The 11,614-nt window shown below is 42.0% G+C and overlaps 1 protein-coding gene across 5 annotated transcripts in view; it reads left to right on the forward strand.

Moving 5' to 3' along the window:
* LOC139535517 (coiled-coil domain-containing protein 30) overlaps nucleotides 1-7,637 on the forward strand; it is a 30,203-nt gene extending 22,566 nt beyond the window's left edge. For 3 of the 5 annotated variants that reach the window (XM_071334989.1, XM_071334990.1, XM_071334991.1), the window contains 2 exons: nucleotides 7,005-7,066; nucleotides 7,227-7,637. In XM_071334989.1, the coding sequence (XP_071191090.1) occupies nucleotides 7,005-7,066; nucleotides 7,227-7,461 (297 nt within the window). In that variant the 3' untranslated portion in view covers nucleotides 7,462-7,637. The remainder of the gene's footprint in view (nucleotides 1-7,004; nucleotides 7,067-7,226) is intronic. The other 2 variants (XM_071334992.1, XM_071334993.1) reach the window with 1 other exon arrangement.
* The last annotated feature ends 3,977 nt before the right edge of the window (nucleotides 7,638-11,614 follow it).

Raw genomic sequence — 11,614 nt, forward strand, 5'->3', positions numbered from 1 at the left:
ACATTCCACTGAAAAGGCAGAGCGCGAAATTCAAAAAATATTTTTTAGAAATATTTAACTTTCACACATTAACAAGTCCAATACAGCAAATTAAAGATACACATCTTGTGAATCCAGCCAACATGTCCGATTTTTTAAATGTTTTACAGCGAAAACACCACGTATATTTATGTTAGCCCCCCACCAAATACAAAAAAGGACAGACATTTTTCACAGCACAGGTAGCATGCACAAAACCAACATAACTAACCAAGATCCAACCAAACTAACCAAGAAACAACTTCATCAGATGACAGTCCTATAACATGTTACACAATAAATCTATGTTTTGTTCGAAAAATGTGCATATTTGAGGTATAAATCAGTTTTACATTGCAGCTACCATCACAGCTACCGTCAAAAATAGCACCGAAGCAGCCAGAGTAATTATAGAGACCAACGTGAAATACCTAAATACTCGTCATAAAACATTTCTGAAAAATCGATGGTGTACAGCAAATTAAAGACAAACATCTTGTGAATCCGGCCAATATTTCCGATTTTTTTAAGTGTTTTACAGCGAAAACACAATATAGCATTATATTAGCTTACTACAATAGCCTACCACACTACCGCATTCATTCATCAAGGCACGTTAGCGATAGCAATAGGCACGTTAGCGATAGCGAATAAACCAGCAAAATATATTAATTTTCACTAACCTTCATAAACCTTCATCAGATGACAGTCCTATAACATCAGGTTATACATACACTTATGTTTTGTTCGACAATGTGCATATTTAGAGCTGAAATCAGTGGTTATACATTGTGCTAACGTAGCATCTTTTTCCCAGAATGTGCGGATATTTTTCTAAAACTCACCTATTCTGACCAAATAACTATTCATAAACATGACTAAAAAATACATGTTGTATAGGAAATGATAGATACACTAGTTCTTAATGCAATCGCCGTGTTAGAATTCTAAAAATAACTTCATTACGACATCCAGCTTATGTTATAGCGAGAGCGTGCCCAAAATCTGGGCGCTACCTAATAGTACACATGTTCGACAGATATATGAAATAGCATCATAAAATGGGTCCTACTTTTGATGATCTTCCATCAGAATGTTGTACAAGGGGTCCTTTGTTGTGAACAATCGTTGTTTGGTTTTAGAACGTCCTCTTCTCCAGTCAATTAGCACGGAAAGCTAGCAAAGTAGCGCAAAGCTCTCCTTCCTGAACAAAGGCACACAACGCAACACGCCTAACGTCCCGAAAAAATTTCAATAATCTAATAAAACTATATTGAAAAAACATACTTTACGATGATATTGTCACATTTATCAAATAAAATCAAAGCCGGAGATAGTAGTGGTCTATAACGACAGCTTTCCAGAAGGCAATCCCAGGCTCCTTCTCGCGCTTTCCAGAAAACAGGAAATGGGTGACACGTCATGCCAAGAGCTTTTATTCCACCTCAGACCGAGATAAACACTCCATTTCTTCTCTCACTGCCTATTGACATCTACTGGAAGGTGTATGACGTGCATGTATACTAATACGTATCAAGCCCATTTATAGGCAGGCCCTAGAACAGAGCATCGTTTTCAGATTTTCCACTTCCTGATCAGGAAGTTTGCTGCAAAATGAGTTCTGTTTTACTCACAGATATAATTCAAATGGTTTTACAAACTAGAGAGTGTTTTCTATCCAATAGTAATAATAATATGCATATTGTACGAGCAAGAATTGAGTACGAGGCCGTTTTTAAATTGGGCACGATTTTCCCCCAAAGTGAAAACAGCGCCCTCTGTCCTCAACAGGTTAAGTTGTCAAAGTATCAACCTATTTAGATTTCGCATAGTCTGTATTCTTGGAAAGCCAGTCATAATTGGGCTTCATACTTAGCGGCGTTAAAGTTGTAATCTGCAGTTCAAACAATAACAAAGTGGCTCACCCTGCCACTGATTTGGTAAAAAGCTCAGGGATGAGGCAGGAGAAATGTAACCACTCAAATTCATAGACAGAGCTATGGATGCAAGGCCTGACCATACATTGTACATGTGGTTGTATTGTGTTTAAAATGATCAAATAAATCAACAACAAAAAAGCTACTAAAATTACATTTTAACCATGTTTTCAGGTTATACATTCTTCATCATCAAAGGAGTAAAACAATATTGTTTTGGTGCCTGATGGTGTCAGACAATGCAGCTAAGCTCATGAGGAATTTATAAGTTGTATTCTTCAAGAATCAATAGGGCATATATTTTTAATTTAAAATATAAAAAATTATGTAGCAATCACTGATTCCCTTAAAGGGGCAATGTAGCTGCTTGTTAAAGTGCAATTCCACCACTTTACAACGTCATATTCATTATCTCCAGCACAATACCAGTGTCTACATACAGTTGAAGTCGGAAGTTTACATACATTTAGGTTGGAGTCAGTAAAACTCGTTTTTCAACCACTCCACAAATATCTTGTTAACAAACTATAGTTTTGGCAAGTCGGTTATCTACTTTGTGCATGACACAAGTCATTTTTCAAAAAATTGTTTACAGACAGATTATTTCACTTATAATGCACTATCACAATTCGTGGGTCAGAAGTTTACATACACTAAGTTGACTGTGCCCTTAAACAGCTTGGAAAATTCCAGAAAATGGTGTCATGGCTTTAGAGGCTTCTGATAGGCTAATTGACATCATTTGAGTCAATTGGAGGTGTATTTGTTGATGTATTTCAAGACCTACCTTCAAACTCAGAGCCTCTTTACTTGACATCATGGGAAAATCAAAAGAAATCCGCCAAGACCTCAGAAAAAGAATTTGAGACCTCCACAAGTCTGGTTCATCCTTGGGAGCAATTTCCAAACGGCTGAAGATACCACGTTCATCTGTACAAACAATAGTACGCAAGTATAAACACCATGGGACCACGCAGCCGTCATACCGCTCAGGAAAGAGATGCGTTCTGTTTCCTAGAGATTAACGTACTTTGGTGCGAAAAGTGCGAATCAATCCCAGACCAACAGCAAAGGACCTTGTGAAGATGCTGGAGGAAACGGGTACAAAAGTATCTATATCCACAGTAAAACGAGTTATATATCGACATATCCTGAATGGCCTCTGTTACGCACGCCTCTGAGAAGAGGGAACGCAACTCCCTGCTACAACCCAACTCTCTGTGAAGTGCAAGAGGTATGAACTGTAGGTGGGAGAAAGGACGACAAAGGCAGAATTTACCGTTTACTAGGATTTATTTCCTACACAGTAATATGGGAAAAAGGGGCTGGACGGAACCAAAGCAAAGAAAGTAAATATCAAAGCTCCCCCTCTCCTATCTAACCTGCCTACTCACTTAACTTACCTATCTTAACACCACCTGGTGCCCTAACCAAAATACAGGGGGTGGTCCGCCCAGGTCTTACCTAGTGTGCCTAGACAATGAATATACTACGGGTATATGTATGCCCGCGGGCCTCTTGCCTAAGCACTCCCTAAGTGCCTTCCCCTTCCCCCCTGGGAACAAATGAAACAGAATAATTATTAACAATTTCACAAACACTCACAAACACAGGACATAGCAAAGCTGCTACCAACAACAACTAATATAGTACATACCAACACTTTCTGATACACAACCAACACTATACAAAATATTCAATTCTATCTCTGATCTCTTCTCCTTCTCTCTCTGATGATCTCTCCAAAACATTCAATCTCCCTCTAATCTCTTCTCATGATCTCATCTCCTTTCTTCTGAACAGAACACTGTCTTTTATATCTTCAGGTGGCAATGGTGATTAGAGTCAGCTGCTTCTTGACGAGGGGGCGGGGTCAGCTCCAATCATCAATTAGCCTGGGGTCGACCAATCAGCTGGTTGGGGAGAACTCAGGAAGCAATGTCCTGAAACACACACTCAAATACAAAAGCTACAACACAGAAACTGGGGAACGTAACAGCCTCTCAGCAAGGAAGATGCCACTTGTACTTTTTGGCCTCTGGTCTGATTAAACAAAAATAGAACTGTTTGGCCATAATGACCATCGTTATGTTTGGAGGAAAAAGGGGGGCGCTTGCAAGCCGAAGAACACCATCCCAACCATGAAGCACGGGGGTGGCAGCATCATGTTGTGGGGATGCTTTGCTGCAGGAGGGACCGGTGAACTTCACAAAATAGATGGCATCATGAGGTAGGAAAAGGATGTGGATGTATTGAAGCAACATCTCAAGACATCAGTCAGGAAGTTAAAGCTTGGTCGCAAATGGGTCTTCCAAATGGACAATGACCCCAAGCATACTTCCAAAGTTGTGGCAAAATGGCTAAAGGACAACAAGAAATTGTGTGCGAGCAAGGAGGCCTACAAACCTGACTCAGTTACACCAGCTCTGTCAGGAGGAATGGGCCAAAATTCACCAAACTTATTGTGGGAAGCTTGTGGAAGGCTACCCAAAACGTTTGACCCAAGTTAAACAATTTAAAGGCAATGCTACCAAATACTAATTGAGTGTATGTAAACTTCTGACCCACTGGGAATGTGATGAAAGAAATAAAAGGTGAAATAAATCATTATCTATACTATTATTCTGACATTTCACATTCTTAAAATAAAGTGGTGATCCTAACTGACCTAAAACAGGGAATTTTTACCAGGATTAAATGTCAGGAATTGTGAAAAACGGAGTTTAAATGTGTTTGGCAAAGGTGTATGTAAACTTCCGACTTCAACTGTATGTGAAAACAGCGCGTTTCTATCAAATCAAAGTTATTGCGAACGTAGCGAAATGTTTGTGTACCTAGCTCCAACAGTGCAGTAGTATCTAACAGTGCAGTAGTATCTAAAAATGATTCACAACAATACACACACATCTAAAAGTAAAAAAATGGAATTAAGAAAAATATAAATATTAGATTGAGCAATGTCAGAGTGGCATTGACTAAAATACAGTATATACATATGAGATTGGTAAAGCAGTATGTACACATTTAAACATTATTAAAGTGATTAGGGGATTCCAAGTCTGTATATAGGGCAGCAGCCTCTAAGTTGCAGGGTTTCGTAACTGGGTGGAAACCGGCTAGTGATGGCTATTTTACAGTCTGATGGCCTTAAGATAGAAGCCATTTTTCAGTCTCTCGGTCCCAGCATTGATGCACCTGTACTGACCTTGCCTTCTGGATGATAGTGGGGTGAACAGGCCGTGGCTCTGGTGGTTGATGATCTTTTTGGCCTCCCTGTGACATCAGGTGCTGTAGGTGTCCTGGAGGTCAGGTAGTTTGCCCCCAGTGATGCGTTGATACTGGCCGACAGGATGCTCTCAATTGTGCATCTGTAAACGTTTGAGGGTTTTAGGGGCCAGGCCAAATTTCTTCAGCCACCTGAGGTTGAAGAGGCGCTGTTGCGTCTTCTTCACCACACTGTCTGTGTGGGTGAACCATTTCAGATTGTCAGTGATGTGTACGCAGAGGGAATTGAAGCTTTCTACCTTCTCCACTGCTGTCCCGTCGATGTGGATAGGGGCGTGCTCTCTCTGCTGTTTCCTGAAGTCCACAATCAGCTCCTTTGTTTTGTTGACGTTGAGTGAGAGGTTATTTTCCTAGCACCACTTTCCCAGGGCCCTCACCTCCTGTTGGTAATCAGGCCTACTGCTGTTGTGTCGTCGGCAAACTTGATGATTGAGTTGGAGGCTTTCGTGGCCATGCAGTCATGGGTGAACAGGGAGTACAGGAGGGGGCTGAGCACGCACCCTTGTGGGGCCCCTGTGTTGAGGATCAGCGTAGTGGAGGTGTTGTTTCCTACCTTCACCACCTGGGGGCGGCCCGTCAGGAAGTCCAGGACCCAGTTGTATAGGGTGGGGTTCAGACCCAGGGCCCCAAGCTTAATGATGAGCTTGGAGGGTACTATGGTGTTGAATGCTGAGCTGTAGTCAATGAACAGCATTCTTACATAGGTATTCCTCTTGTCCAGATGGGATAGGGTAGTGTGCAGTGCGATGGCGATTGCATTGTCTGTGGATCTATTGGGGCGGTACGCAAATTGAAGTGTGTCTAGGGTATCAGGTTAGAGAGGTGATATGATCCTTAACTAGCCTTTCAAAACACTTCATGATGACAGAAGTGAGTGTCATTTAGATAGTCATTTAGTTCAGTTAACTTTGCTTTCTTGGGTACAGGAATAATGGTGGACAACTTGAACACTCCAGCCAGCTGGCCTGCGCATGCTCTGAGTACACGGCTACGGATGCCGTCTGGGCTGGCAGCCTTGCGAGGTTTAACATGCTTAAATGTCTTACTCACGTCGGCCACAGAGAAGGAGAGCCCACAGTTCTTGGTAGCGGGCCGCATCGGTGGCACTGTGTTATCCTCAAAGCGGGCGAAGGCGTTTCGAGAAGTTGAGTAGCAGTTGGCCAATGTTTTACCAGCGAGAGTACGACATACAGTCGATGTGTTGGTAGAACTTCGGTACCGTTTTCCTCAAATTTGCTTTGTTAAAAAGAGAAGGTCCTAAAAATGCATCTGAGACATCACAGGGTAGGATTAAAAGTAAGAAAAACAGTGATTTTCAAAACCTGCAATGAGTTTCTAGCAAAAGGGAGGTTATTTTCTTATTCCCCACGTCACTGTGAATCGGATAGAAATGCACTGCTTTCACACATAGACACTGGTATTGTGCTGGAGATAATGACAATGAGGTTGAATCAAGATGGAATCGTACTTTAAGGTAGTCAACAAACAACTCCAGTTGTGCGTTCAACATTCTCATGTTTCCACATGTTTTCATGAGCCTAGACTTACCTTGGATGCATTCTTGCTATATGGAATTTATTTGATGCACTGCACTGCACAGAACAGAGAGAGTTTAATTGATTATGTGTGTATGATGATGGATAAAGTTGTGGCTGGAGAGTGCTAGCTCGGTGTGCAGGATATGGTTCAAAGTGAGGTTGACTTGGAAGTGGGATTTTGCCTCACCATAACATGCCACATTTCCCTTCTTTAAAAAAAAAACAGGACTCGAAGAAAATGTCTCATTTTGAGAGCATACTGCTAACGTCTAGCCTTCTGGAAACCAGGTAGAGAAACTTCACCGTTCTGATTCTGTTCTCGTTTTGTTCCAAACCGCCATTGTCATGAAAGGATACTGTGCTCACTTTAACAGAGCATCTTACATGCAATCTTTGTTGCACTTTCCTCAAAGTAAGACGTGTATTGAATGTTTTCTGTGGTCAACAGAGTTCTGCCTGGAGCATTTGACATGAGAAGCCATTTGGACAACATCTATAGGAGCAAGGCCAGTCACACAGAGGAAGCCACCTCTCCACGCTCTTCACTCACCTCTCCACGCTCTTCACTCACCTCTCCATGTACTTTACTCACCTCTCCACGCTCTACCCTGACCATGCAGCCTGTGGAGATGGGCTATCTGAACCTGACCTCCCCTCTGACCAGGGCTGACCACAACCTCTGACGCACTGAGCTCGGACAGTGACGAGGTGTGAGGACAGACGGGCAGATACAGCCAAACTTAAGAAGGGAACGCTGCAATGAATAATACCATGACAGGACTAGTTGTTTTATTTTTATATTACATATATTCTATGCATTGTGGTTTAAGTCTATTAAAGTTAATTTGGTGTCATGATATAACTTTTGTGATATTTTCACATTGTCAGTATTTAAAGGGTCAATCAGCAGTCGCTACGTCCATTTTTGGACTTAAATGAATGATATATTCTTGAAGAATCAATGGATACATAACAAATGCCTCTTGAGCTTAGTTCAACTGTCATACAACTGCTTGTTTTACTCCCAAGGTTTTTAAACAAACACTGTATAGCCTCAAAGCATGGTTAAAACTATAATTTTGATATCATGGATGGTCAATCCTTGCATCCATAGCTCTGTCTATAAATTTGAGAGGTCAGATTTCTCCAGCCCCATCCTTCAGCTTCTTACCAAAACAGGTGGGCAGCACGCTTTGTTATTGTTTCAAATGCTTATTGCCGCTTTAAGTTTAAACCAAGGAGATGAACTGGTATTACAACAATATTTAGACTTAGAAAACGAGCAATAACTTGTTAAAATAGGTGTATATAAGATAATTTGTCAAAAATTCGAGAATATCACCGTTTTCAATTCTGCCCACAAGGGACCGTTACCTGGCACTGCTGGCAGCACCCACATCGTCCCGAGCACAGCTGCACCTGTGCTGCAGTGCACGCTATCCAATCGTAGCAGCAGAACCAACCTACTGTCCCCCCCATTTCTTTACAGAAAGAACTACCAATCGTCGCCAATGTTATGTTGTAAGAACAAGACTTGTTCTTTATAAACAGTTTGGTTTTCTTACACCCCCCCCCCCCCTAAATAAAACATCTAAACATTCCTGAGCTAACGTTAGCATCACAAAACACACTTATTCCTTTAACCAAAGTCAGAGATTGTGTCACGATCGTGTGGAGAGACGGACCAAGGCGCAGCGGGATATGAATACATCTTCATTTTATTTATGAAGATGATAGAACACGAAACGAAACACTTACACAAACTATACAAAAAACAAAGATCGTGACGCTAAATAACGTAGTGCACACACACAGGCTACAAACGTTCAACATAGACAATTACCCACAAACATCTAAAGCCTATGGCTCCCTTAAATATGGCTCCCAATCAGAGACAACTATAACAGGCTGTCTCTGATTGAGAACCAAATCAGGCAGCCATAGACTTTTCTAAACACCTACACTCAACCATAGACTTATCTAGACACATCCACTCAACACAAACCCATACACTCTAACAAATCCCCCTAGACACTACAAACCACCCAAGACAATACAAAAACACAAACCTAACCCCATGTCACACCCTGACCTAACTAAAATAATAAAGAAAACAAAGAATACTAAGGCCAGGGCGTGACAGATTGTATTGTGGCTTGGGATGTGTGGTGGAAATTCTACCTTTAACTAATGAGAGGAAAAATCTATAATCAATAAATTACTTTTATTAAAAACGTATTCTAATGATGAGGCTGGTCGCACCACCCACGCAGGTGAAATGGAGTGAGAGCCTCCTGTACAAATAGTACAGGACTATTTACAGTGGCTTGCGAAAGTATTCACCCCCTTGGCATTTTTCCTATTTTCTTGCCTTACAACTTGGAATTAAAATATATTTTTTGTGTGGGTTTGTATCAGTTGATTTATACAACATTCCTACCACTTTGAAGATGCCAAATATTTTTTATTGTGAAACAAACAAGAAATAAGACAAACTGAACTTGAGCGTGCATAACTATTCACCCCCCAAGTCAATACTTTGTAGAGCCACCTTTTGCAGCAATTACAGCTGCAAGTCTCTTGGGGTATGTCCATTACTTCATCAAATCTCTAGTAATCGATTATACACACAGACAATTCCTCATTATTTAAAAATAATATCTTCACAGAATCAATATATGTCCTCTTACTGTCAATTGCGTTTATTTTCAGCAAACAATGTGTAAATATTTGTATGAACATAACAAGATTCAACAACTGAGACATACTGAACAAGTTCCACAGACATGTGACTAACAGAAATGGAATAATGTGTCCCTGAACAAAGGGGGGGTCAAAATCAAAAGTAACAGTGCAGTGCACTGTACTGCAGTGCATCTCCTCCTCATGGACTGCACCAGATTTGCCAGTTCTTGCTGTGAGATGTTACCCCACTCTTCCACCAAGGCACCTGCAAGTTCCCAGACATTTCTGGGGGGGAATGGCCCTAGCCCTCACCCTCCGATCCAACAGGTCCCAGACGTGCTCAATGGGATTGAGATCCGGGCTCTTTGCTGGCCATGGCAGAACACTGACATTCCTGTCTTGCAGGAAATCACGCACAGAATGAGCAGTATGGCTGTTGGCATTGTTATGCTGGAGGGTCATGTCAGGATGAGCCTGCAGGAAGGGTACCACATGAGGGAGGAGAATGTCTTCCCTGTAACGCACAGCGTTGAGATTTCCTGCAATGACAAGCTCAGTCCGATGATGCTGTGACACACCGCCCCAGACCATGACGGACCTTCCACCTCCAAAATTGATCCCGCTCCAGAGTACAGGCCTTGGTGTAACGCTCATGCCTTTAACGATAAATGCAAATCCGACCATCATCCCTGGTGATACAAAACCGCGACTCGTCAGTGTAGAGCACTTTTTGCCAGTCCTGTCTGGTCCAGCGATGGTGGGTTTGTGCCCATAGACAACGTTGTTGCCAGTAATGTCTGGTGAGGACCTGCCTTACAACAGGCCTACAAGCCCTCAGTACAATCTCTCAGCCTATTGCGGACAGTCTGAGCACTGATGGAGGGATTGTGCGTTCCTGGTGTAACTCGGGCAGTTGTTGTTGACATCCTGTACCTGTCCCGCAGGTGTGATGTTCGGACGTACCGATCCTGTGCAGGTGTTGTTACACGTGGTCTGCCACTGCGAGGATGATCAGCTGTCCATCCTGTCTCCCTGTAGCGCTGTCTTAGGCATCTCACAGTACAGACATTGCAATGTATTGCCCTGGCCACATCTGCAGTCCTCATGCCTCCTTGCAGCATGCCTAAGGCACGTTCACACAGATGAGTAGGGACCCTAGGTATCTTTCTTTTGGTGTTTTTCCAGAGTCAGTTGAAAGGCCTCTTTAGTGTCCTAAGTTTTCATAACGGTGACCTTAATTGCCTACCGTCTGTAAGCTGTTATTGTCTTATTGCCCGTTCCACAGGTGCATGTTCATTAATTGTTTATGGCTCATTGAACAAGCATGGGAAACAGTGTTTAAACCCTTTCAAATTATCTTTGAAAAACAGGATCCTGAGAAATGGACGTTTCTTTATATAACTTAAATCTAAAAAGACACTCACATTAATGAACCACTCCATGTGCGTTTCCAACGTCTCCCCTTGTTACAAGGCAGCTCTGCAAACACTCCCAGCAGAATCCAAAAACGCTAGACATCCAGAATTATAGACTTGCCCCTACCCCGTGATATTCTACGATGGACGGAACCCCAAGATAACGCTACATATTGAATAGTATTATCTGAATTTAAATCAGTTTATTATACAATATTCTATATGTTATTATGCAAACTTCAGATGAACTCTTATTTCTACACACACACACACACACACACGGGAACACACACACACACACACGGGAACACACACACACAGGGGAATGAGACAGACGAGGAAAACCGGTTAACGCCGTTTTTAGATTTCAAAAGCTTGGTCACTTGTAAGGGTTGCCAATATTACCCTCAGAGTATTGCCTAATCAATGGTTCCCAAAACGGGATTTCTCCACACGGGAATGTCACCTATCGCAATCAATGTGGTACAAACCCTTTTATGTTTACCGGCAGAGTAATTGAGTAACACGGTCCCAAAAATCCAATCGGAAATCCAATGCCTAAAGATGGATATTTTAGTACAAAAGCATTAGTAAGGTTTAACAGAGGATGCCCTCACAGATGACTCAACTACGTTGAGTGAAGCAGGACAAGCAACTGCCAGGGTATGATATAGCTGACTTATACCACAGCAATGTTGAATACTCTTTTCTGACTGGCTAGAAGGGCTAACTCGCC

The sequence above is a fragment of the Salvelinus alpinus genome, chromosome 12, assembly GCF_045679555.1.
Source record: "Salvelinus alpinus chromosome 12, SLU_Salpinus.1, whole genome shotgun sequence".
NCBI lineage: Eukaryota > Metazoa > Chordata > Actinopteri > Salmoniformes > Salmonidae > Salvelinus > Salvelinus alpinus.